Source organism: Panthera uncia, assembly GCF_023721935.1.
Source record: "Panthera uncia isolate 11264 chromosome B3 unlocalized genomic scaffold, Puncia_PCG_1.0 HiC_scaffold_1, whole genome shotgun sequence".
NCBI lineage: Eukaryota > Metazoa > Chordata > Mammalia > Carnivora > Felidae > Panthera > Panthera uncia.
In genome coordinates, this window is record NW_026057582.1 from 25,918,847 (window position 1) to 25,944,631 (window position 25,785).

Here is a 25,785-nt window from a genome sequence, read left to right on the forward strand (position 1 = left end):
CCCAGGTGAATGAAACCCATCAGGGCTAAACAATCGCAAAATCAGTTTTGGATCTAACGGCACCTGTACACGCACGAGGCTTGGATCTACTCCCATTTCAAAGTGGGTGAGTATGTGGTGGCATTACGACACAGTGCAAAGCCCAGCTCACCTGAGGAGCTGGAAGTGGGAGGGTTGGGTAAGGGTGGTAAATGGAGTGAAAAGAGGGCATTTGTATCAGGTTGACCTCTTCCAATAATCAACTCAGCTTAAGAAAAATAATTTCGGTCTTTGGCAGGCTACAAAAGTCCTCATAATGACCCTTTTAACTTATGATCGGTCTTTTCTATGGACATGAAAGATTTTAAAAGGTAAGAAGTATGCTGTCCTGAGAATATTAAACTTCCCCTTTTAATACTGTGTGTTTTAGCGGCAGGGTCTAGAATTTCAAAAACTCAGTGTCCAGGATGAGATACACCAAGTGTTCCTGTCACTAAAGGGTGTGGGCAAGCTAGGCTTTGCCCACTCTGAGAACTACGTTCTTTGTTCTTCTGTGTGGTCCCCATCATAACAGAAAAGCAAGTATTTTCAAAGGACTGGTGCTACCACCTCGATCAACAATGTTTCCTTAGGAAAATTTCCTTTCATGAGACGTATTTCCTTCAGCCCCCAGCCAAATCCAAACAAACTTGAGAATTATATGCGTGACTAGTAAGAAGCAGCTTGACTCCATCACCACTTCACATTCGGGTCCTTATCTCCCCACTTCTTGAATGCAGCTTCCTGAAGAAGCAATCTACACTTAGCTGCCTTAACCTTCTTAATGCCTGTTCGTTCTCCAAGCCATAAGAATTTGCTTTTGCTCCCGCTGTCTAAAACAGTAACTGTTCTCACTGTGATCAACAAAGACCACCTTACTGCTAAGCCCAAACATCTGAAACTGTTGACCACCCCTTACTTATTGGAACTTTCTTCTCCCTTGGTTCCGGGACACTGCTCTCTTCTGATTCTCCTCCTCTTTTCACTCCTTCTCTTCTGCCCAGCTATTCACTGGCAGGTTTGCTCAGGGTGGCATCCTCAGGGCTCTTTCCTTCTCAATTCTACTTCTCTTCGATCTCATGTATTCTCATGGCTGCAATTAACATTATGATGATGACATTCAAATCTATATCTTTAGTCAAGTGTCTCCTGAACACCAAATCCATAACTCCACAACTGCCTTCTACACAACTTCACTAGGATATCCCAGGAGTATTCAACACTCAACAAAATATAACTCGTTGTATTTCCCCAAACCTGTTTGGCTTCCCATTATTCTTCACCTTGGAAAATGGTGGCCTGATCCACCAGTCTCCAAAGCTAGAAACACTCTCTTCACCACCTCCCAAAACCTACACATTACCAGACCTCTTCTCTATTTCTCTTTAATCCAGGCTTCTACATTCTCTTTTGAGATGTAATTTACATATAATGAAAGAGACAGATCTTAAGTGTACAACTTGATGAGGCTTGATAACTGGATACATCCACGTAATCCACACTCATGTCAACCCACAGAGAACATTTCCATCATCCGAGAAAGATCCCTCATGCCCCTTCCTGGTAAATACCCTGCTTCCCCTCATCGTACCCCTGGATAATCACTATTCTTATTTCTTTCACCATAGATTCATTGTCCGTTCTAGAATGGCATATAAATGGGAGCATACAGTATATACTTTTTTGAGTCTGGCTTCTTTCAATCAGCATTTTTGAAGTTCATCCACCTATGACTGTTTCTTGTTTTAAAACAAGTTTGTGAAAATAAAATTATTGTATCACTTACATACAACAAAATTCACCCTTTTAAATTATAGTTCGATGAGTTTTGACAAACGTAGGTAGTCATGTAACCACCACCACAACTAAGATATGGAACAATTCTACCACAGACACGCCAGTGCCCCCCTTTCCAGTCAATTCTCACTCCCCATCCCCCCAGCGACCACTGATCTGATCTCTGCCTTTTCCAGAAAGTCAAATAAAGGAAATCATTCAGATGAACCTTTGAGAGCGGCTTCTTTCACTTACAAGTGTGCTTTTGAGATTTATCTATGTTTTTATGTATCAACAGTGTAGTTCATTCCTTTTACTGCTGTGTAGGATTCTATGTTATGGATATACCACAACTTGTTTATCCATTCAACAGTTCACAGACATTTGGGCCGCTTCCAATTTTTGGTGGCTATGAACAAAGGTGCTATAAACCTTCATATCCAGGTATCTGTGTGAACACGTAACATTATTTGTCTTGGGGAAACACCTACAAGTGGGACTGCTGAATCACGTGGTTAAGTGTACATTATCACCACAGACTTCTTACTTCCCATTCGTTTCCCTAGGACTAGTCTCTCCCCACTGCAGTCCATTCTCCACATGCCCGTCGGAATTTCTAAGACATAAATCTAATAGTCAGATAGAGATAGGCTGTGAACTGGCCCAACAACAGATACTTGACGTCAGGTGGTACTTGAAGGGTTTTAAATTCGTCACTTCTAGTCATGGTATACAGTATTCCCTTTGTTGTTACTCTGTCATCCAAAGCTTTGGGTCAAATCATGATAAAAGTTAAAGAGAGTAATAACGATCTTATTGCCCTCCCGCTCAAAACACTCCAGTCGCTGCCTGCTGTCTCCAGGAGGAATTTACACGTCAGTCCTCTAGAACGGGGCTCCAACCTGCTTCCGTGACCTCAACTCCTGCCACCCCAGCCTATGCAGGCTGCATCCAGTCACACTAAGCTTCTATTTCACAAACTGCCATATTCTGCCTTGACACGACGCTGTGCATGTTGTATTCCTTCTGGTAGACGTGGCTTTCCCTGGCTTCCCCTAGGCATTGCGGATAGCTCTTGTGTGTTCCTAGAGCACCTGAGTCACTCTACTACCCATACCGCTTTTGTGATCTCCTGCCTGTTCCTCCCCACCACCTGAGGGCAGGGCCATGTCTTACCCATCGTTATACTACAAGCAGCCTGCACCATAAAAGGCACCTAGGAAGCAATCAAGAAATACTAAAAGAAAGATAAAGAAAAGATAAGAAGAAAGAGGAAAAAAGAAGTAAGTGAAAAGCATTTGACAATTAAATTTTTTATTTTTTATTTTTTTTAATTTTTAAAAATGTTTTCATTTATTTTTGAGACAGAAAAAGACAGAGCATGAGCAGGAGAGGGGCAGAGAGAGAGGGAGACACAGAATCTGAAGCAGGCTCCAGGCTCTGAGCTGTCAGCACAGAGCCCGACGCAGGGCTCAAACCCACAAACCGTGAGATCATGACCTGAGCTGAAGTCAGATGCTTCACCCACTGAGCCACCCAGGCGCCCCTATTTTTTTATTTAAATTCAGTTAGTTAACATACAGTGTAGTCTTGGCTTCAGGAGTAGAAATTTTTCAAAAAGACAAGTAATTTGCAGTTACTCCCCCAAAATAACCCTGGCCACAAGACTTGAAATATTCATAATAAAGCTTACCAACCACAAGGACAATAAGAGACATTCCTATTAAGGTTTTTACATATTAAGACATATTAAGAAAAAACTTGATAAAAGGTGGTCTAGGAAGGGAGGAAGAAAAAAGATTTGATAGAGAAAATAATAACGCATCCAAGGGCTAACAGATGACTAAACATGGCACACCACTAATTGTGAAATCAATCCACTAACCCTCCCCAGAAATAAAGTCCCAGCTGGAGCTGTAATCCTGAGGCAGTGGAAAGTGCTGACATTAGCCAGTCCACACTGCCAGTCAAATGCTATTGTATAAAGGAAATTCTTTTTACCTTGGCTTTGGATTTGAGTTGCAAACCTAAGGAGGAAGTCTTTATCTGGGGTCCAGAAGGAGAATTTGGAAAAAAACAGATCAAGATCCCACAGGAAAATGAACTAAATAAAAGAAAAAGCCCAGAGCCAATTTGTTAACTAGTCCAATAAATCAATATGGTATCTGGCTACCATATGTAAAGGTAGATTTGAAAGGAGTATCTAGGATTCAGGACTGCTGATTAGAGCCGAAGAGTGCCTTTTTCAGGCCTGATCTGCTAGAAAGAATGATATCATTTTTCCTGAGATCTAGTTATAGGAGAGCAGAAGGAGAATCCAGGATATGGGGCATGCCAAAAGTGGCTGGGCTCATCAGAACTTGTCTTTATGTGAGTGGAGAAAGGGCCAAAGAGACCTGGATCCCAAACCTGGCTTGGCCATTTGTTAACTGCACAACCTAGCATAAATTATTTGACCTTTCCAGATCTTTTTTCCTTGCTATAAAACATGGGTAATAAATACCAACAAAACTCTGTTAACAGGGCTAAAGGGAATAACCAAGGAAAAGTGCTTAACAACCAGTAGGTACTTTCTCCCGAGTTACTTTCTACGGTAACTTCTCTTCCCACCTGAACAGGAGCATGGGCTAAACCACAAAGTGAACTGTTTGCCGACTTTCACTACGATGTTGTTGGTGGTGGTCAAGTAGTTTACGTAACTGAGGAATGTATGCTGCCCACTTTCCTCCCTTCAACAAATATTTATGGACACCCACCCTTTGAGAATGTCGGCTTACCCCGCAAAATGGTCTAGAACAACAGCAATGAAAAGCCAAACCAGCGCTCATTCAACAAAGAGGTGTACTGAGCATGGACTGTCCTGAGCAAAGATGCTACCGGTCTCTGCCCTAAACAAAGCCAGCCTTGCCAGCTCTACAAGTGGCACGGACAGCTGGCCCAGAGGATCCCAGGCTGGAGAGGGCCGGGGTCTTAGCCTGTCACTTCAGCCATCCTCACACACATAGATAAAACTGCCGTCAGCAGCAGCATCTGTAAAGGACAGCTAACATCCTGTTGCTTTGGGCTGTTTTTCTCCAACTGGTCAAAAAAGCCGTTCTCCTTGCCAGTTATGTCACAGTGCCAATTTCCTAAGCACGTTTAAAGGGTGGCTGTTTACGCATATATTTCACATGGTACCGTATTTTTACAATCTTGAGGGCAGTAAAAATTAGATTGTCAGCAATCTATTTTATTGGGAGGGGCATCAAAAACTCTGTAAATCAAGAGTACAAGGAATGATCAAGGTGACCTGTCTGCCAACCATCTCGTGGGCCCCTGCCCTCCAGGCCAGGTCTCTTTCACGTGGGCTCTTCTACTCGTGAGCCCTGGAACCAAGGGCAAGGCTCTTAGTTTCTCAGGCCCCAACTTCTTTATATGGACTAATTGTTCTCTGGGGTCCTTTCCAGATGTACAAATCTATGAGAAGGCATTACATGGCTAATTTTCAAGTAGTTTATGAAGGTTACTAAGTCTACATTGAAATGACAATAATATAATGCAGGTGTGTGTGTGTGTGTGTATACATACATGTGTGTATATATATCATCCCATGTAAAATCTGGTTTGAGAGGAATAATTGCTTATAATCTATGCCTTGCACAGAGCAGGGACTGAAAATAAGTTAAATGCATAAATAAACAAATGAATGGGAATATTAGAAGTACCTAAAAGCACAGTTGGGCATCACAGATGGTGGAGCAGGAAAGAAATCATGAGACAGAAACACTTAGATAGTACTGGAATGCTCCTGGCCAACATTCATAATGTGTAAGGGCGAAACAACTAAAAGAATATAGTGAACCCCATCACTGGACTACTGGCTTCCTCTAAAAGCACCAACGCTCTGTGTAAGCCAAATTCTTCTGGGAAGCTCTCAATTCCTGTTTACTCTAAAACAAATAAGAAAGAAAGAAAAAAAAACGAACAAAACAGTTTTATTCCTTGTAACTCAAATCCCAAGGGAAGTTAGTAGGAGTAAGTGGGAGCCAGAGAGACTCACACAAATATACGCACACATACAAAATCATACCTGATGGGGGGGAGGTTAACGAAGCACACAAAATCCCAGGGCCGACAGGAAGTGGAATTAGAACCACAAAAACCAAGAAGACAGTCAACAACTTAAAAAACTCCAGATGCACTCACTTTATTAAAACGGAATAAAAGCAAAGAGGAGGAAAGGAGACCCACAGATGATGAAATGGACTTAGGGGTATTTCACTGAGTCAGGGAAAGTCACTGCTTATTTCATATTGGAATCTCTACTGCCATTAAGTTCCGGAAATTCTCAAAGAGAATTTCTTCAAAAAGAACAAAGATTTTTATACGAAGAAATTAAGCTTCGTATAAGAGCCAAGTACATGTGGAAAAGAAACCTTAGTTTTTTAATCCAATGAGGTTTTTGAAGTTGGAAGATATGTTCTATGCACCCGTTCTTCAAGCAGTTTATAATTAATGCTAAGAGCTCTAGGCCCTTACCAAACCAGATCTACTAAGAAGCTTACTATGAGGCCACCAAAAGGCAATTAAAGCAAGTACCAATGTTCAATAAACATTTCTTGAACATCTCCTAAGAGCAAAAAAACCACTATGCACAAGAGAAGCAGAAACTAGGGAGACGGTGCTGCTGTCTACAAGGAGCTTCCAGTCCAGGAGGGGAGACAGACACATAAATGGGTACCAGATGACAATCAGGTACCACTGCAGATTATGCATGGGAAGCTGTGGGTAGAGGGGGCTAACTCAGACTGGAACACTTAGGAAAAACTTCACCACAGAAATGATACTTGACTTCATCTTGAAAAGATGGCGGTGATCTATTAAGTAAAGGAACATGAGGAAAAGATTTCAGATGCAGGATAAAGCAGGTGCAAAGGGCAGAGGCGAAGGGAAGGACCTGGCAGGTCCAGGGAGTCAGTGTAAGGTGTGGTTTGGCCACAAGAGGATGAGAGGGGAAGGGGGGACAGAGAGAGACTACTGACAATCGAGAAGTTAAGCTCGGAGACTATCAGGGAAGCACATGTGTAAGCAAAACGTCACAATATGAGAGGAAAAGAACACAACAGAACAGCATGAGAGAGGAGGCACAACAGGGCATTTTATTAAGCAAGGGTTCCTAGAAGAGACAATGTCAAGCTTAGTCTGAGAATATGAACAGGAGTGTGCCAGGCAGACAGGACCGAAGAATTTATACCGAGGCACAAAGGCATGGAGTGCTCGGTGCTGGAGCTGGATTATAAGGTGTAAGAGGAGAAATTGAATTCTAGAAAATTCAGCTGTGGTCCGGTACTTAGAAGCCTGGAAGTCCTATCAAGTTTCTATTGACTAGTTAACCCTAAAGAGCCATGTAGGGTTTTAGAGGACATGAACACGTCTATACTTAGAAAATGTACCACAACCTCTCCTTTTCTTATATAATTTCAGGTCTTAGTTTGTCTACGGTCTTCTGTTCCTGGTCTCAACACCTCCCTTTGTTTACTGCCTCTCAAGTACAGACTGTTATGATAATCCATGAAAGAGATCAAGAATTACTCATTCTAGTTATAAAAACAGCAAAGAAATAATTTCTATTGAGTGCAAATTGAGGATCAGACATTGGGCCAAGTGCTTGGCATACATCATCTCATTTGATCTTCTGGTATCCTTGGGAGATCGGTACCGTCATCAGTACAATCTTATAATGGAGGAAACAGGACTGGCGTAACTTGCTGAAAATAAGAAAGCAAGTAAGGGGTGCAAATGGCTTTTACACTAATTCCATCCATCAGGCTCTAAAGTCCGTGTTCTTCACGTTCCTGCTACCCTGACTCCCGAGCGAGCCATGACTCTGATAACCTTACTACTGTATTACTTTCATTATCCCCCCAGCAACAACCCTAGTGTGTTTTACTAACAAAGCCTAACACCTGCTGAAAGCCTAGTTGACTTTACAGACACACTGGCAATCACTACACAGTTCACATCCACACAGAAAGCAAAGTGCGCAGGTGTCCTCGGTGCCAGTCATAGCCAGTGGGTCAGTAGGCAACAGGCTTCCTGATCCAGGAGTTGTGAACTGTTTCTTACTCTTCTCTGTGCAATCAGGGAGTTAAGGGTGGGAGAAGAGGGGAGGGAGGGAGGAGGAGGAGGGGAAAAAAAGGGAGGGGGGGCAGAAACCCACTAGAAAGAAGACTAAAACAAAAAGGAGGAGTCATTGGAAACTGGGAGAAAGCACACACTGGTACCAGCCAGAGCTTCTTGGAACGGTTCCCAGTCTGGCTGCCAAGGGGCTCTGGAATATATTTGTTAGAGCTGGATTCCTGTACAGTCCATTGCAGGCTTTTTCTGATTGCACTCTGACAGAGAGACCCACACTTTAGTTCCAATCCCTGCTTCCCGCACAGAAAGCCTGTGAGTCCTCAGGGGACCTCCAACTAAGCTCACCACTGGCCTCTTAGTAGGGCCCTCATATGCCACCTGAGCTTAGAAAGAAAAACCCGCCAAACACACACATTCTTACTTCTGTAGAATCACAGAGCCTCTCTACCCCAGGATCCCATCCCAACTTCCCAAGCCCCTTTTCACACAACATATTAAGCTTCGTGAGTCTCCTTACCAAAACAACTGCTGCGGTGAGGAACAAAGGTTTTACAGGCTGTAGCAATAGCTAGTTCAGCGGAGATTATAGTCTTAATAATCAGGTCTTCCACATGGGCCATCAATGCTACAAAAAAGAAAAAAAGAAGAAGAAGAAGAAGAGGAAAGAAGAGACACTATAATGTACAGAGTAGAAAAACTGGGTTCTGGAACACGGTGTGATTGTAAAAGCACATGTGCTCATTCCAAAAAGTCTCCGGGTGGCGGTCTTGCAAATAGGTACTCCAGGAGAAGGCATTATCTATGAATAAGGTGACACGGTCAAGAATGTGGGTGCAGGGGTTGTACTGAAGTGGCATCCTATGACAAAAGACAGACATGGAATGGAAAAGAAGCCTTACTTCCCCCTTCTCAGGCTTCTCCATCGCCCTTCCCCTTTGTGGACTGAGCTAAGCCTTCTTGCACACTGTTTCCCATTCTGCTCAAGGCTCAGCCAGTAGTGTCCATTTTGATTCCAAGCCCTGTACTCAGACTTGACACTGCTCATTCCCCAATTCAACATGAGTGAGGCAGATTAACTTTGAAAAATTTGAACTCAGGGCCAATATGAAGACAGTACTTCAGTCTGCAGCTCAACATTCAAGAAGGATAAATTCACTAAAGGTTAAAGGACAAAGTGATGCCTTCCAAACTAGAAACAAGAAAAGGGATTGGGGGGGGGGGGGGCGTCACAGAAAGCCTGTTTTCCATCTTCTATAGGGCAGGAAAAATCAACATCAAGAACAACGACCCTGGGGTGCCTGGATGGCTCAGTCGGTTGAGCGTCCAACTTCGGCTCAGGTCATGATCTCGCGGTCTGTGAGTTCGAGCCCCAAGTCAGGCTCTGTGCTGACAGCTCTCAGAGCCTGGAGCCTGCTTCCGATTCTGTGTCTCCCTCTCTCTCTGCCCCTCCCCGCTCATGCTCTGTCTCTCTCTCTCTCTCTCTCTCTCTCTCTCTCTCTGTCAAAAATAAATGAACATTAACAAAAAAAATTTAAAAACAAAACAACAAAAAGAACGACGACCCTGTCAGAAGTCTCAGAGACACCACCAGAATTAGAGAGAATGATGCATGCTGAGAGGCACAGGGAGGTTATACAGAAGAGAGAGATCACAAAGTTTTGAAAAAGGCCTGGTACTCACCAGTTGTATCTCTGCCTTCTTGTTTCAGATACCTAAGCATGGCACTCATGCTCCATTTGTTCCCATAATCCTCCACTTCTGGATCATCACAACTAAAACAAAGGAATGGACCGAAGTCACACGTGCAAATAGGCCTGGCTGTAGAAACCAGATTTTTTTTTTTTTTTTTTTTTGCAAATACTTGTCCTTTTAATCTTTAGGAAAACATTCCCTTTGCGGACCTCCACTCAGCACCTATTCTTAGTCCCTTTGTCATATATCCCTTTCTACCACTGATTTATTTTTTAATGAAAATGCATATAGCTTCTCTTATGGGGGGGGGGGCAGGGGAAAAGGCAGCAAATTCTTCCTTAAGCAAACAATTATTATGTATCACGAGTGGAAGCAATGTGTGAAAGGATGTAAACAATTTAAGAGTGGCCACAATACGTGAACAGAATGACACGTTTGGGGATGCTAACCTAGTCTTTGAGGTGAAAGTCATATGAGCCCACAAAACAACTTCTAATGCCATTTTGAGACCAGAACTGAGTCTTGGTTGGCTATTGAACTAATGTAGTATAACATTCTAATGAGCTAACCTAGCATGGAACTGCTTCAGCATCTGAAGCAGGCTCTCTCCTCTCTAGTGGTAGCTCTCCACACAGCTTTTCTGGATACCCTCCGAGGTATCGCTGAAGGGAGAATCCGTGAGAGCGACAATAAAATCAGTGAAGTGCCCCACCACCAGAGCAGCAGACTGCCAAACGGGGTACACTGTCATGACTACTGGAAAGGTCTTGCGATCTGGAAACTGAGTTTTGCAGATGCCCCCTCATTCCCTACCACCACCCCACCACCCACCAGTTGGGTGCATGTCTGCTCATCTTCCAGGGTGAACGACAGGGTATCGTCAATTCCAAACACTGGTCACAGGACACTCCGTGAAATCTACACAGCCTTGGCAACTATGCCATCGCTTCCAGAGTCTTTTTCTCTCTTTCCTTGGACTTTCTAGACACCTATTTTTAGTCTGAGTAGAAAGTGACTGTTTGGGTTTCTTTTTTATTTTTCCACTTTCTGGCAAAATTATCAGGATGAAAGAAAACAGAGCAGAAGGGATGTTTCCACACAGCTGTGCTGGTACTCCCTTCCACTGAATCGTTCTCTGAGATGGCCTCATTTCTTTCTTCATTTAATTTATTCCTAACTTTTCTTCCCTCTGATCATACAAGCATTTATTTTAGAAAATTTTAGGATGTACATGAAAGTGCAGAGAAGAAAACAGAAGTCACCCACCCATAATCTCATCCACTATAGTTAAGCGCTGTTGCCATTTTGGTATATATCCTCCTAGTTTACATTTTCTCTCCCTCAGCAAAAATAAACAGCTTTAGTTATCTTATAGACTCAAAAAAGAACTTAAACTGCAAGTAGTGTCTGGTAACCTGCTTTTTCCACCTGACAATGTACAGTCATGAACATTCTTCTCTCTGATCTTGTGCGCACATCTCGTGTTATTTCTTAAGGTTAAGTTCCTAGAAATGGAAATGCTGGGTCAAAGGATACCAATATTTTTTAAGCGTTTGATACATTTTGCCAAGTGCTGAAATGACCTCATTTCTTGTCTTCTAAAAAGTTCCATATGCCTATTAAATTCCCACCCCTAAGTCAAGTGAGGAAAGAGAGTGAAGACGAAATGTGGGAAGGCCTATTTTGGTAGAGAAAGGGGACGCCGTAACTGGGCAAGCAACGGAGAAGCAATAGCAGATATGCCTCAAAACTACGTTAAACGACAGCTTCCTGTAAGTTCCATGGAGATAAATGGAGTGCAACAAGTTGACTTTCCACATTTCCGGCACCTGCACGTGAAACTGATTTCCTGGCGCCCGGCTCGCATGCAGCCAGTACCTCACATAGTCTCCACTCTTCTTATTCACACTGTAGTTTGTCAGGTGCATGAACTGGTTCCGAATGTTCTTGGCTCCTTGATCATATCGCACGGTTGCAAATCTGATAGAAAAGACACAAGTTACATGCCAGGAACAGGGGTTCAAGGAAATACAGGCTTGAACTCAGGATCAGTGTGATACTAATAAAAGGAGGGTGACGTCATTAACAGTGAGTGCTTAATAAATGCCCACTCCCATGGTGTTTCATATATAATATGTAATTCGTTCCTTAAAGCAATTCTCTGAAGTGGGTAATATTATATCTGATTTTTAGAGTAGACATAAAAACTAAAATGTAACCTGGAAAGATTAAGTAACTTGTCCAAAATCACTTTTCCAAATGGATGTACTACATCCATTCTTGATACAAACCCTCAACAAAGTAGGTTTAGAGGGAACATACCTCAACATAATAAAGGCGGTATACGAAAGACCCACAGCTAATAATCATCCTCAATGGGGAAAAACAGAGCTTTTCCTCTATAGTCAGGAATAAGACAGAGATGTCTGCTCTTACCACTTTTTCTTCAACCTAGTACTGGAAGTCCTAGCCTCAGCAATCAGACAACACAAAGAAATAAAAGGCATCCAAATCAGCAAGGAAGAAGTCAAACTTCTGCTATTTGCAAATGACATGATACTATATATAGAAAACCCAAAAGACTCCACCCCAAAACTCCTAGAACCGATCAACGAATTCAGTAAAGTCTCAGGATACAAAATCAACAAACAGAAATCTGTCGCAAAGAATTCTACGTACCAATGATGAAGCAGCAAAGAGAAATTAAGGAATCAATCCCATTTACAATTACACCAAAAACAATAAGATACCTAGGAATAAACCTAATCAGAGAGGTGAAAGACCTGTATTCTGAAAACGATAAAACACTGATGAAAGAATTGAAAAGCATCCCATGCTCATGGATTGGAAGACAAATAGTGTTAAAATATCTCTACTACCCAAAGCAACCTACACATTTAATGCCATCCCTATCAAAATACCACCAGCAGTTTTCACAAAGCTGGAACAAACAATTCTAAAATTTGTATGGAGCCACAAAAGCTCCCAAGTAGCCAAAGTAATCCTGAGAAAGAAAAGCAAAGCTGGAGGCATCACAGTTTCAGACTTCAAGCTGTATTACAAAGCTGTAATCATCAAAAACAGTATAATACTGGCCCAAAAGCAGACACATAGGTCGATGGATCAGAATACAAAACCCAGAAATGAACCCACAATAGCACGGTCAACTCATCTTTGACAAAGCAGGAAAGAATATCCAATGGAAATAAGTCTCTTAAACAAACGGTGTTTGGGGAAACTGGACGGCAACATGGTGAATGAAACAGGGCCACCTTCTTACACCATACACAAAAAATAAACTCAAAATGGATGAAAGACCTAAATGTGAAACCCGAAACCATCAAAATCCTAGAAGAGAACACAGGCACTAACTTCTTTGACATCAGCCATAGCAACTTCTAGATACATCTCCTGAGGCAAGGGAAACAAAAGCAAAAATAAACTAGTGGGACTTCATCAAAACAAAAGGCTTCTGTACAGGTAAGGGGAAAAAAAGAGAGAGAGAGAGAGAGAGAGAGAGAGAGAGAGATTAAGGAGTGCACTTGTGATGAGCACCAGGTGATTATGGAAGTGTTGAATCACTATATTGTCCACCTGGAACTAATATTACACTGTACGTTAATTAACCGGAATTTAAATTAAAACTTAAAAAAAAAAAAAAAAAGGAAACAGCATGGCCAGTAACAAAATCAAGGCTGTCCAATTCAAAACGCATGCTCTTAGTCACAATGTTGTTGTCTCTTATACATCTGGTTAAATGTTGAAACAATCATTTCTCCCTAAATTGAATTATTTTCTCACCCACAATATTGCTGTTTGCAAATCTGGCTATTGTAATAATGTGTTGCATTTCCATACGTAATGTTAAGTTCAAAGAAAACAACTTTAATAAATACATAAATTCCAACCCCCCCCCCCCCCCCCCCCCCCCCGCCCATCACACTGACTCCACAACACATGTTCTTAACCACAAGATGCTGTTTCTCTGATAGAACCTTAGACAAACAGGAAGGATGAAAAATGAAAACAGAGTTACCCATGCCTGGGAAATTGTGTACATGACACTGTGGATGACAGAGCATTTGCTGGTCAAGACACCTATGGGGTGCCTATACGGTGCTGGCACCATAGCATTCTTTGGAAACTATTAAGCAAAAAGAATAAAATGACAGCAGAATGGTCGATTTAAAATACACGGCTGTAGAAATAACAGAACTGACCTATAAAGTTCCTTTTAGGAAAACAATAATGGCAACATTAACAGCACACAAAACCTAGGTCTGCAGGACAACATAACTGTGAGCACAGCGTAGGAGACTAATTCCTGAATTTGGAATGAAGGCAAAAGACAGAGGGATTAAACATGGAGCCCACTGAAAACAGAGCAGCAATTTGATATCCTGGACTACTGTCAAAAGAAGACCAAAGTATAAAATATACGTGCCTCTGAAGGAAGTAACCAGGGAAAGAGAAAACTTTCCAGTGATGCTCAACATCAACAAAAGGACACTCGAGTCGAATGGTTATGGTAAATATCAACCCCTGTTTACATACCACTATAACCATATCACCCCTCACTAAAGTGGTTTTCCCAAGAGGCATATCCAAGTGTGTGAAAAAAAATCCTGGACGGCCACAAGTTTATTTTCATATGATTTACAAATTATTTACATATGCTTACTCAGACTATGAAGTCAACATGAATTTTTACCACATTAAAGGGCAGCATTTAAAAATTTTCCTCTTCTCTATTTCTTCTCACCCACCCACTATCTCTTCCTAATTCCCTGTACTAGAAATATACAAAAGCCAGAGAAAGAGAAGTGAAAAACAACCCCCGCCAAAAACCCAAAATTAAAATAAACAAACATGAGGACAGGAAGAAGGATGTGGACAAAGGGAAAATGTTGACCAGGCATGTACGGCTAAAGGACAAGGGCTTGATGACCATTATATCTGTGTGTGAGAAGGACCTGTGATTTTTCTCAGAAACTTCCACTAGTTATCACCTAACTTCTAACCATGCCACTCCATGATGAGTGAACCTTGCCTGTGCCTTCCAATCTTGCTTCTGTAGACATTCTCCAATCAAGCAGGAGACCATCATTCTCTGAATCCTTCTGAAATGCACAGAGGACCCACGCGGCCCCACAGAGGCTGCCTGCCTCATCCAGACATTACCTCACAGTGACATACCTCCTGCCATCCTCTCCCCTAGAAGAATAATGATTGAGAGGGAGGGAAAGGGTTCTGCTTCAGAGAAAGAGGGTTTTCATCTCTTCTCAATAAGAGTATCTGATCTAACCTGGTCAACAAGAAAAGCCTGGCAAAAGCCTGGCGGTTGAGCAACCTGGTATTCCACACATCTGTCATTTTTACGCCCTTTTTTTTTTTTTCAATAGAACTGCATCTCTAAAAAGTAAGTTTTCTTCCTCCTAATCATCCTTCTCACTGAGGAATTTATATTCTCAACTCCAGCAAGGACAAGATTATTAGTGTCACAGAGCGGGTCGCTAAAGAGCGTAAGAAGCAAGAATTAGAGAAAAACAAAAAAACTTAAGCTCAATGGAAAGTTATCAAAAGAGCCAAAAACTACACTATTTCCTTAGCCTGACGGAGAACGTGGAAGACCACGTAGGTGTGTGTGCTCATCTTTCCTGCTAAGCCAGGAAGATACCACGCTTCTCACCAAAGTCCCTATTAAACAGACCACTTCCATCTCTGGTCACCATCTTCCAACATTTCCTTCGTATCGTCTAGACCAAAGGTCCCACTGGCCTACTAATCAAGTTCTGATTAACCCACAAACTTAAAAAAAAACTTGAATGACTTGGCCAACATTTAAAAATCAGACCTTCCTTCCTGCAGCCAGTGCTTACATAAGGAAGATGGACAGGATAGGAAGGCAGCCCACAGGCAGTACAAGGAGGTTATCCGTGTAGCGTGGCGGCCTCACAGGGGTAAAAATCCACACAAGGAGGGCATCTGACGGGGGGCAGTGGCCAAGGTGGTTGAGAGATTGGCTACACAAAAGGGAACTGAGTATATAAATATGTTAGAGATAATGGGAGTCAGATTTCTCACTGTTGAAGAAGAGAGACTAAAAACAAGGAAAGGGAAAAACTAGAATGAACCCTGTAGTTTTGAAGAATTGGGAGGTATTAGTATAAATTCTTGCTTTTCAATGTATGGAAACATTTTACGAAAGTAAATATGGATTTCAGTGTGTATATGTGTACATGAACACATAACAAACGTAGATTTCTGAGGTCTGCCCATTTCAAGGACCTGGAGCAGAGACACCCCAGAGCAATGAGCTTATCTAGCTCTCACATCTTGATTCCTAAATACTCTTCTCCATTAAAAGCAATCAATGCCCCTTGGAGAAAATGGTTGATTCCAGAGCTGGGACAGAGAAAGAACAAGATGAGCCTGAAACATCTGGTGCCCAAAGAAATGACAGGACACAAAAGCCAGCTTACAGGGGCTCCTGTTGGCCAAATCTGAGACACTATGACATTAAAATAAATCCTGACAGCAAAGCATCATAACCCATTAAGTAAAATAGGAATCCTTACTGGTATAAATAAATAAATGAATAAATAAATGGGAAGAAGAGACAGCTCTGCCTTGGAGCAAAATGCCAAATAATAAAAGAAAAAAGAATGATGGAATTAGAAAATCATCATTTAACAACTGTCACAGTAATAATTCAGGCAAGAAACATCAATGGATATTAAAATCACTGGGTAAAAAATAGACACTCAGATCAATGGAACAGAATATAGAATCCAGAAATGGACCCACAAACGTATGGCTAACTAATTTTTGACAAAGCAGGAAAGAATATCCAATGGAATAAAGACAGTCTCTTCAGCAAGTGGTGCTGGGAAAACTGGACAACAACATGCAGAAGAATGAACCTGGACCACTTTCTGACACCATACACAAAAATAAACTGAAAATGGATGAAAGACCTAAACGTAAAACAGGAAGCCATCGAAATCCTCAAGGAGAAAGCAGGCAAAAACCTCTTTGACCTTGGCCACAGCAACTTCTTACTCAACACGTCTCTGGAGGCAAGGGAAACAAAAGCAAAAATGAACTACTGGGACCTCATCAAAATAAAAAGCTTCTGCACAGCAGAGGAAACAATCAGCAAAACTAAAAGGCAACCGATGGAATGGGAGAAGACATTTGCAAACGACATATCAGATAAAAGGTTAGTATCCGAAATCTATAAAGAACTTATCAAACTCAACACCCAAAAAACAAATAATCCAGTGGAGAAATGGGCAAAAGACATGAATAGGCATTTCTGCAAAGAAGACATCCAGATGGCCAACTGACACATGAAAAAATGCTCAACATCACTCATCATCAGGGAAATACAAATCAAAACCACAATGAGATACCACCTCACACCTGTCAGAATGGCTAACATTAACAACTCAGGCAACAACAGATGTTGGCGAGGATGTGGAGAAAGAGGATCTCTTTCGCACTGCTGGTGGGAATACAAACTGGTGCAGCCGCTCTGGAAAACAGTATGGAGGTTCCTCAAAAAATTAAAAATAGAACCACCCTACGACCACCAATGGCACTACTAGGTATTTATTCAAGGGATACAGGAATGCTGTTCTGAAGGGACACATGCACCCTAATGTTTACAGCAATATTATTATGCTAAGTGAAATTAGTCAGAGAAAGATAAAAATCATATGACTTCACTCACGTAAGGACTTTAAGAGACAAAACAGATGAACATAAGGGAAGGGAAACAAAAATAATATAAAAACAGGGAAGGGGACAACACAGAAGAGACTCATAAATATGGAGAACAAACAGGGTTACTGGAGGGGTTGTGGGAGGGGGGATGGGCTAACTGGGTAAGGGGCATTAAGGATTGTTGCACTATATGCTAACGAACTTAAAGGAAAATAAAAAAAAAAATTAAAAAATTAAAAAATTAAAAATAAAATATAATAAATAATAAATAATAAAAAACAAATAAATAAATAATAAAAAATAAAATAAAATAATAAAATAAAAATAAAATAAAACTGGGTAAAAACTAGATGTGGAATGAGAGTCTACATGGTCTCAAAGTAGCTCCCCTTAAGATACTTATTAATTACACAGGGAAAAACAAAGTAACTTTATAGTGGAGAAATCTGGCAGATACCCCCTTAATCAAGTGGTCAAACACCACTAAATAGGGGTGCCTGGGTGGCTCAGTTGGTGAAATGTCGGACTTCGGCTCAGACCATGATCTCACGGTCCACGAGTTTGAGCCCCACATCAGGCTCTGTGCTGACAGCTCAGAGCCTGGAGCCTGCTTCAGATTCTGTCTCTCCCTCTTTCTCTGCCCCTCCCCTGGCTTATACTCTGTCTCTCTCCATCTCTCTATCTCTCTCTCTCTCAAAAATAAACAAACATTAAAAAAACTTTTTTTACTTAAAAAAAAAAAACCACTAAATAGTTATCATGGGCCACCAGATATAATGCAGTGACAACACAGCATCACTTCTGTGCTATTCTGGCCAAAAATAATGAACCTGGGTCTAAGCATGAAAAAAATATCAGGTAAATTCAACTGAGGGACATTCTAAAAAATGACTGGCCTGTGATCTTCACAAATGCAAAGGTTATAAAAGTCATGGGAAGACTATGGGAACTGTTCCACACTAAAGAAAACTAAAGAGACATGACAACTAAATATAACATGTGATCTTGGATCAGATCCTTTTGTTATAGAGAACATTATTAGGATAACTGGCCAAACCTGAATGGGGTCTCTCCATGAAAGGTAAAAGGTAACTCTGCGCTATTTTTATAGCTTTTCTAGAAGTCTGAAATGGTTTTAAAATTAAAACAGAAGTAAGTTTCTCAGTAAAAACCTAGATTTTCAGCCAACCTTAAAAAACCAAAAGATCTGGAATACCACCTTGTCTGAGTCTGTTTGGGCCGCTGTAACAAAATGCCATAAACTGGGTAGCTTATAAGCAACAGAAATAGATTTCTGACAGTTCTGGAGGCTGGGAAGTCCAAGATCAAGATACAGGCAGACAGACTGCAGCTTCCGGCTGTGTGTTCACATGGTGAAAGGAGCCAGGAAACTCTCTGTGCCCTCTTTTATAAAAGGGCACTAATCACATTCATGAGGGCTTCACCTTCATGACATAATCACCTCCCAAGGACCTAACCTCCTAATACCATCACCTTGGGCGGGGAGGGGGGGGGATTTCAACATATGAATGGGGGGGGGGGATACAAACATTCAGACCACAGCACCACCACATATCAACGCGTTGCAGGCACTGAATAGTAAATGCCCTTAAGTGGCACATGTGATCTCCAGCTTCCACCAGGGCAACTTTTTCAGTGAATGTCCTTGTGAGCCTTTAGGTTTGTGACCTCCTGATTTAGACCTTCACATATCAAATTTCAACCTGTTTAGGTCAGAAAGCTTCAACACAAATTCTTTATTAGCCACAATCTTAAAGAGGTTAATTCCCTACTAGCCACCCCAGGACCAAGTTTGCAAATACTGCTCCTAACACATACTAAAATCTACATGATGCACTGAGTCTTGAACTTCCCTCTTAATGAAATCAAGATTTATAAAAAGCTCTAATGACAGAAAAAAAAAAGGGGGGGATGGGGAGCCTCTACTTCTTCGCCAAATCTGAAATTCTGGGTACTATTTCATAGCCTACCGATGAAGAGAGAAGCATATGCTTTTTTTTTTTAACCACACTTCTAATGCTTCTCAGTGAGAATGGAGACAATGGTAACAACCTGTCTAAAACTCGAGTGTCTGTGTAAAGGCAGGGTTCCCGTGTTAGACACATAGAAGGTACTGGATAACATGAACTGAAGCTGCACCTGAGCTGCTTGTCCCAGGAACTTCACCAGTATGGAAGCAAAGCAGGAAGGAAAGCACAGAATTCGTGGAATCCTCTAAACTCTCCTCCTCCATTCAAAAACTGTTTTGTTCTTCAAAGATACCGCACCATAGCCAGAGTCATGGCTAATCTGGATGTAGGACACTTGGTCCCTCCCCTCTGATAGTCACATAATCTAACACACATTCAGTCCAAATGCACAAAGGAAAGAGGAGGCCGGCCCTGAGGAGATCCTGGCTGTGGCACAGGAGTTATCTTTCAGCAGGTGTAGCCATTCCGAGCCAGAGAGGCCTGGAGGACGAAGAGACAGCACCTCAGGCAGCCTTGCCAGGAGCCACTGGGTTTCATCCTGGCCTGACCCAGAAAAATCTTATGGAAGAGAACAAGAGGCCCGAGAGCTCTCTGATCTGCTGTCAACCAGCTGCAGCCGAGAGAGAGACTGCCAAAGTGGGGCAGTGACTGGGCAGCGCCCCACAGAGCCGTCTGGGAGGGGATTACCAGCCTGATCCCCTGTCTTCAGAGCCAGAAATGACTCAAACTTCACAAACAGCAAGGGCCTGCCAGGGAGGGTGACAATGAGCACTGGAGAGGGTTTTCTTCCCCTTGTTGCTGTCTCTACACCCCCCCCCCAACCCCCCTCGCTGCTGTGGCAGAGATTCTGGACAGTGTGCAGCCTGTGAGGTAATCTGAATTCCTTGGCAACCAGCAAGTACCTGAATTCTTTCAAAACCGCAGGAATCCAGCAGAGAAAAGGTAAATATCCCTGCGGAGCCAGTGTTAATTAGCAAGGAAGGCTACTGAAGAAGGAACTGGGGGTGGGGAGGAAGGCAAAGGCATTACTAATGCTTTTGGGGTCTTTTCTGAATTTCCACTGAATAACACGGCCGAGGCAGAGAAAAGGCAGATCCTGAGTGGGGCCTGCTCAGGGACCTCTCCCCCCACCTCCAGTGAAGATGGGAGTCTCCGGTCCCTGGCTGGGCACCTTCACTTCCCCACGTGGCGAGTGCTACCTATCTTTGGGTCTCTGACAGCGTATTTGCTTTTCAAGTCCATTCTGTTCTAACTTCTTTTAACTTTTTATTTTTCCTGTTTCAGTGAAAATTTGGCTATTAGCTCCGGCTCAAAAAGGGCCTTGTCAGATCGTTTAGACCACATACTGGATCCACGGAAAACTGTAAAATCCAGGACAAAGTCTTTTTGGATTCCACCTCTGACAAGAAAGAGAATCTACACCATTTTGATAGAGAATGGAGCCCCTCTCTGGAAACTGAGTGTCCCCTGCTGGTGCAAAGCAAGAACATACTCGTCAAACTCAAAAGTAGGGTGGACCTTTTGGGGCAAAATGCTGGGCCCAACTACAATTTTTTTCTAAACATCTCAATATTTTGCCCAGGTGTAAGAAAATAATGACAGTTTTCCTGTGTTAATAAAACAACAAGGACACCTGGAAATTATGACTCTAAAAAGAAACTATTTCTGGTCTTTTTTCTTAAGTTTAAAAAGGTCAAGAATTAACACAAAATATTTACTTCACAAAACAGTCTTGTGAAATGAATTTAATCTTTATGTCGCCTAAGCATTAATTCGAGGCCCAAAACAAGTGTTACGGGATAAGACCCTTCTTTTCTAACGAGGAAGCCAATTATATCTGCTGCCAGGACTGTCTCTTTAGGAAAAATTACGGTTTTCCTTGTTGAGCCTCGAAGTAAAATGGCCTAGTGATCTCATCCCAAACTGCTTGTCTTCAGTAACATCTACATAAAACACACGTGACTCAAAATTACTAGAGGCTGCAGATCCAGAGAAGCTACAGACTATTGCTGGATGTGGTGACACAGTTGAGCGGATTCTGAGGATTAAAAAGTAGATGAAAGCCAAGATACACAGTGAGTTAAGACACAGGAACCTGAGGGGCGCCCGGGTGGCTCACGGTTAAGCGTCCAACTTCGGCTCAGGTCATGATCTCCGGTCGGGGAGTTCGAGCCCCGCGTTGGGCTCTGTGCTGACAGCTCAGAGCCTGGAGCCTGCTTCGGATTCTGTGTCTCCCTCTCTCTGCCCCTCCCCTGCTCACACTGTCCCTCTCTCTCTCTCTGTCTCTCAAAATAATAAACACTTAAAAAACTTTTTTTAAAAAGATACAGGAACTTGGGCACCTGGAAGTTATGGTGCAGAGCAACATGCCTGGCAAGACTTGCTAAGAGCCTGACATACTGCACCGTCCTTGTGTCAAGCTTTTATATTCACCAATGCTTTTAGCTTAACTGTGACAAAGTCCTGAAAAGTCCTATTATTTGCTTCAGTTCGGACTAAGTTTTTAAAAAGCTGTCTTCTAAATTATTCTGGGGGAAAAAAAAAAGCATCCACTAAAAGACAGTACACACACACCCACACATACATACATTCAGTTCCTGCTGGAGGCAAGAGAAGACAGTTATTCGATTCAGTGGATTCCTACTTCCAACACACACCCAGTAGCCAAAGCACTGGCATATCGGTAGTAAATTCTATCATAAACATTGGTATTGCTCTCATTTCATATCTGAGCCACTGAGGCCTTAAAGCTATGCCAAATTTTACCAATAGAAAGGGCTATTAATACGGTGAATGCGGGGCCCCTGAGTGGCTCCGTTGGTTGAGCATCTGACTTTGGCTCAGGTCATGATCTCGCGTTCCATGGGTTCGAGCCCCGCATCGGGCTCTGTGCTGACATCTCAGAGCCTGGAGCCTGCTTTGGATTCTTTGTCTCCCTCTCTGTCTGCCCCTCCCCCCACTTGTGTTCCATGTCTCTCTCTCTCTCTCTCTCTCCTCAAAAATAAAAATAAATATAAAAAAATACTGTGAATGCAATGTCTTGGGAGCAATATGCCAAACATGCTGGTACGATATCCTTGAGAAACAGTGGGTATACCTTGAGGTCTTTTCCCTACTCAAGAAGTTCAAATTGTGGCAGAACACAATGAGCCCCTGAGAAGGGCACAAGAGGCAAGATGAGGTGCCGACAGAGGGAGGGAAGGGAGTGGAGACGCTCACGCTACAAAAGGACAGCTCAGATCATCTTAACTTACAAAATGGAAAACCCTCAGCACCTTGTTCACCTGAGCAGAAGGAAGGGTATATCTTCCCTTCTTTTTAATCTAGAGAGGATGGGGACTCAGCTTTGAAACCTGTGCTTCAAAGTAGGAGAACACACGTGCCTCTAAACACCACAGAAAACTTCCTGCCTGTGAAAATCTGATCAGAGCTAGGAGTCAGTTGGCACTCAGATGCTGGTTCAGCCCTTTACCTAAAAACTGAGAAATGTTAGTGTCCCCCTCCTCGATATTCGATATTCGAGGAACAGGAGTCCAGAACCATGGAGCTTCAGTAGCCTCCAGTGTTCCTCAGGCTCCAACTCAGACACCTTAACTTAGAAGAGGACAATGTTTACGAATGCTGTCGCTGCCACCTAGAGGTGAAAGGAAGGCACGGCTCAGCCAGCTACAAGCTGGTTAACCGAGCTCACCCTCCAATTCTAGTCACAGGATGCATCGAAGAATTTAGGTACATGATGTAATTAAAAAAGTATTCTAAAATAACAGTTTCCAGAGTACAATAGCATGTGTCAAAGTAACTAAACTTAAATAGGTAGCCTTCTTTTACACCATGAGATTTCCCATCTTCCAAGTGCATTTTCTAAAATACACAAACACACACAGGCCATGCTTTTTAGCTTGTCATGGCTGACTGTGGGTACAAAGCACCCCCCCCCCCCCCCCCCCGCCGAACTGCTGTGCCCTATAAGGCCCCTCACATAAAAGGAACTTCACGGTAAGCGAGCTAGTAAATATATATTATACGGTACAAATGCTAGTTTTGTGGGGGAAAGGAACACAAGCACAGCAAAGTTATGTATTTATTTTAAACAATGTAAAGGGCCTATGAAAATATTATTACTTGTAAAATTCTGTGGCTGTGGGGGAAATTTTTCAGATTATTACAACTTGAACTCAATTTTATAATAAGTAAGTCACATTACCTTAAAACCTAAAAAGTACCTCAAGAGAAACAAAATAATGTATAAACAATCACTGTGAAGCATATTACTTGCTGGAGGGGGGTGGGGTGGGGTGCAGCTAATGCCCCCAAAATACAAGAGGCATGAAACAGCTCAGGCCATGAGCTCTGGAGTCAGATCCGTGAGTTCAAATCCCACTCCACCACCATCTGGCTGGAAGCGCTCCAAAAAGTGACCAAGTTCCCTTGTCCCAACTGCAAAACTGCATCAACTGTAAGGCTGTTGTGAGCATTGAAATGAATGTTTGGTATGTAACAGGTAATAAATGTGGGATTTTTTTTTTCTAGTTGAGTTGTAAAGAACAATGACAAATTATCTTAATGCCCCAGGGTCACCATAACAATTGCCACTGCATGAAAATGTACAATGTGATCCTACAGCCCGGTTGGCAAAGGTGTGTGTTTACATACAGATGGTTATTCCCACCTGCGGATATACAAGTGCAGCTTAAAGTAACATGACTGATTTTCTGTAATCTGAAATCCATCTGGGTACGCTCTATTTTTCTGAGTTGAACACAAAAGGAAGAAACAGCCTGATCTTAACACACTCTTTAATGGATTCACTCTGATAAACACCCCTCCTCCCCCAAAAGTCTCTTACCTAGCCAGCCCTTCTTCATAGAGATAGATGACAAGGGGATCGTAGGAAGTCACAAGCACATAGAGGCGCACATCAAACTTGAAATCTAGAAAAAAAATTGGGGTTCACAGGAAAAATGCAGGTCATTTGTTTTCTGTTGTAAGACGAACAAGACAATGTAACAAAGAAATATGAAAGAAAGACTAATCTCCCAACAAAACACACACTGCCTGCAGCACACCTTGCCTTCTGAGAATAATTATATATTTCATATATATGTGTGTGTGTATATATATATGTGTATATATGTATACATATATATGTGTGTATATATATATACACACACATAAAATGTGAAAGAGAGCTTACACATACGTACCACACGGTCTTCACATATATGTGTTATAAAGCATTTGCTTTTCTATTCATTCCTATTTCACTGTCAAAATAATCCCACAAGGTACAGAAGGCACCAGCCTCATCTCTGGGGCCACAGCTGCCAAGAACTTCACACTAGCTTCATAAAGGCTTACTAGAGAAGACTGTGAAAATATGTTTTAAAATTAGCAAGATCTAGCCCAGTCCAGCCAACAGCCTAATCTCAACTCACCATCTATGAGCAGGGGGTTGTTAATGTAACGGGAGACCAGGATGTTCTCTTCCAGGGAAATCTGGTTCGGCTATGGAGTAAAGACAAAGAATAAAAGGACAGAAATGCAAAGGAATCCTAATTTACAATAAGGGAGCAGAGTTCTTGACCTTTTAGAAATGATAAAATGGCAAACTAAAACTCTAAGACAAGTTTCCCTACAAGCTACCTCTATATTCAACTGGCCACATAACACTTAGAAACACTACGGATATCCAATTACAGTAGGGGTGAAAAATAAATTTACACAGCACTTGTCACATAATAAATAGAGCCATAACAGCTTTAAAGATTTATATACATGACATTAAATAGTTACATGCCAAGACAATAAAAGCTACTTAAAAAATAAATAAAAATGTGTTTTCTCCCAAGTGTAAAGGGTGATGGAAATTTTAAAATACTACCGTTATTCTTTTTTTTTTTTTTAATGTTTATTTATTTTTGAGAGAGAGAGAGACAGAGCATGAACAGGGGAGGGGCAGAGAGAGAGGGAGACACGGAATCTGAAGCAGGCTCCAGGCTCCGAGCCGTCAGCACAGAGCCCGATGCAGGGCTTGAACTCACAGACTGTGAGATCATGACCTGAGCCGAAGTCGGACGCTTAACCGACGGAGCCACCCAGGCGCCCCTAAATACTACCATTATTCTTAAGTGAAGACTTTCATTAAGTTGCTTAGAAAACTTACAGATCTTTCCACAATGGATCCTGGCATTTGGGAAATGGGATGGATGTTTCATGGGCTCATCAGTTGTACGTCCTATGCCACTACATATCAAGAATGAACTAGCCCTTTTAAAGAGTTTTTCCATGAAAAAAGAGTTGTTTCTACAACAAATAATCATGAGTATTTGGATACTGTATAAGGTACTTAGGATACAGTGATGAACAAAACACACACAATCTCTGCCCTCAGAGCCTAATCCCTACTTCTGAAGAGTTTAATATTTAGGTAAAGGGACAGCAAAATATAGAGTTGTTTTGTTTT

At 42.1% G+C, this 25,785-nt stretch overlaps 1 protein-coding gene across 10 annotated transcripts in view; it reads right to left on the minus strand.

The window, feature by feature from the left end:
• The window catches only part of TTLL5 (tubulin tyrosine ligase like 5), a 287,219-nt gene that overhangs the window by 219,919 nt on the left and 41,515 nt on the right, over positions 1 to 25,785 (minus strand). For all 10 annotated transcript variants that reach the window (XM_049611362.1, XM_049611361.1, XM_049611359.1 and 7 more), the window contains 5 exons: positions 24,758 to 24,827; positions 24,169 to 24,253; positions 11,482 to 11,583; positions 9,592 to 9,683; positions 8,429 to 8,536 (listed from right to left, as the gene is read on the minus strand). In XM_049611362.1, coding sequence (XP_049467319.1) covers positions 8,429 to 8,536; positions 9,592 to 9,683; positions 11,482 to 11,583; positions 24,169 to 24,253; positions 24,758 to 24,827 — 457 coding nt within the window. The remainder of the gene's footprint in view (positions 1 to 8,428; positions 8,537 to 9,591; positions 9,684 to 11,481; positions 11,584 to 24,168; positions 24,254 to 24,757; positions 24,828 to 25,785) is intronic.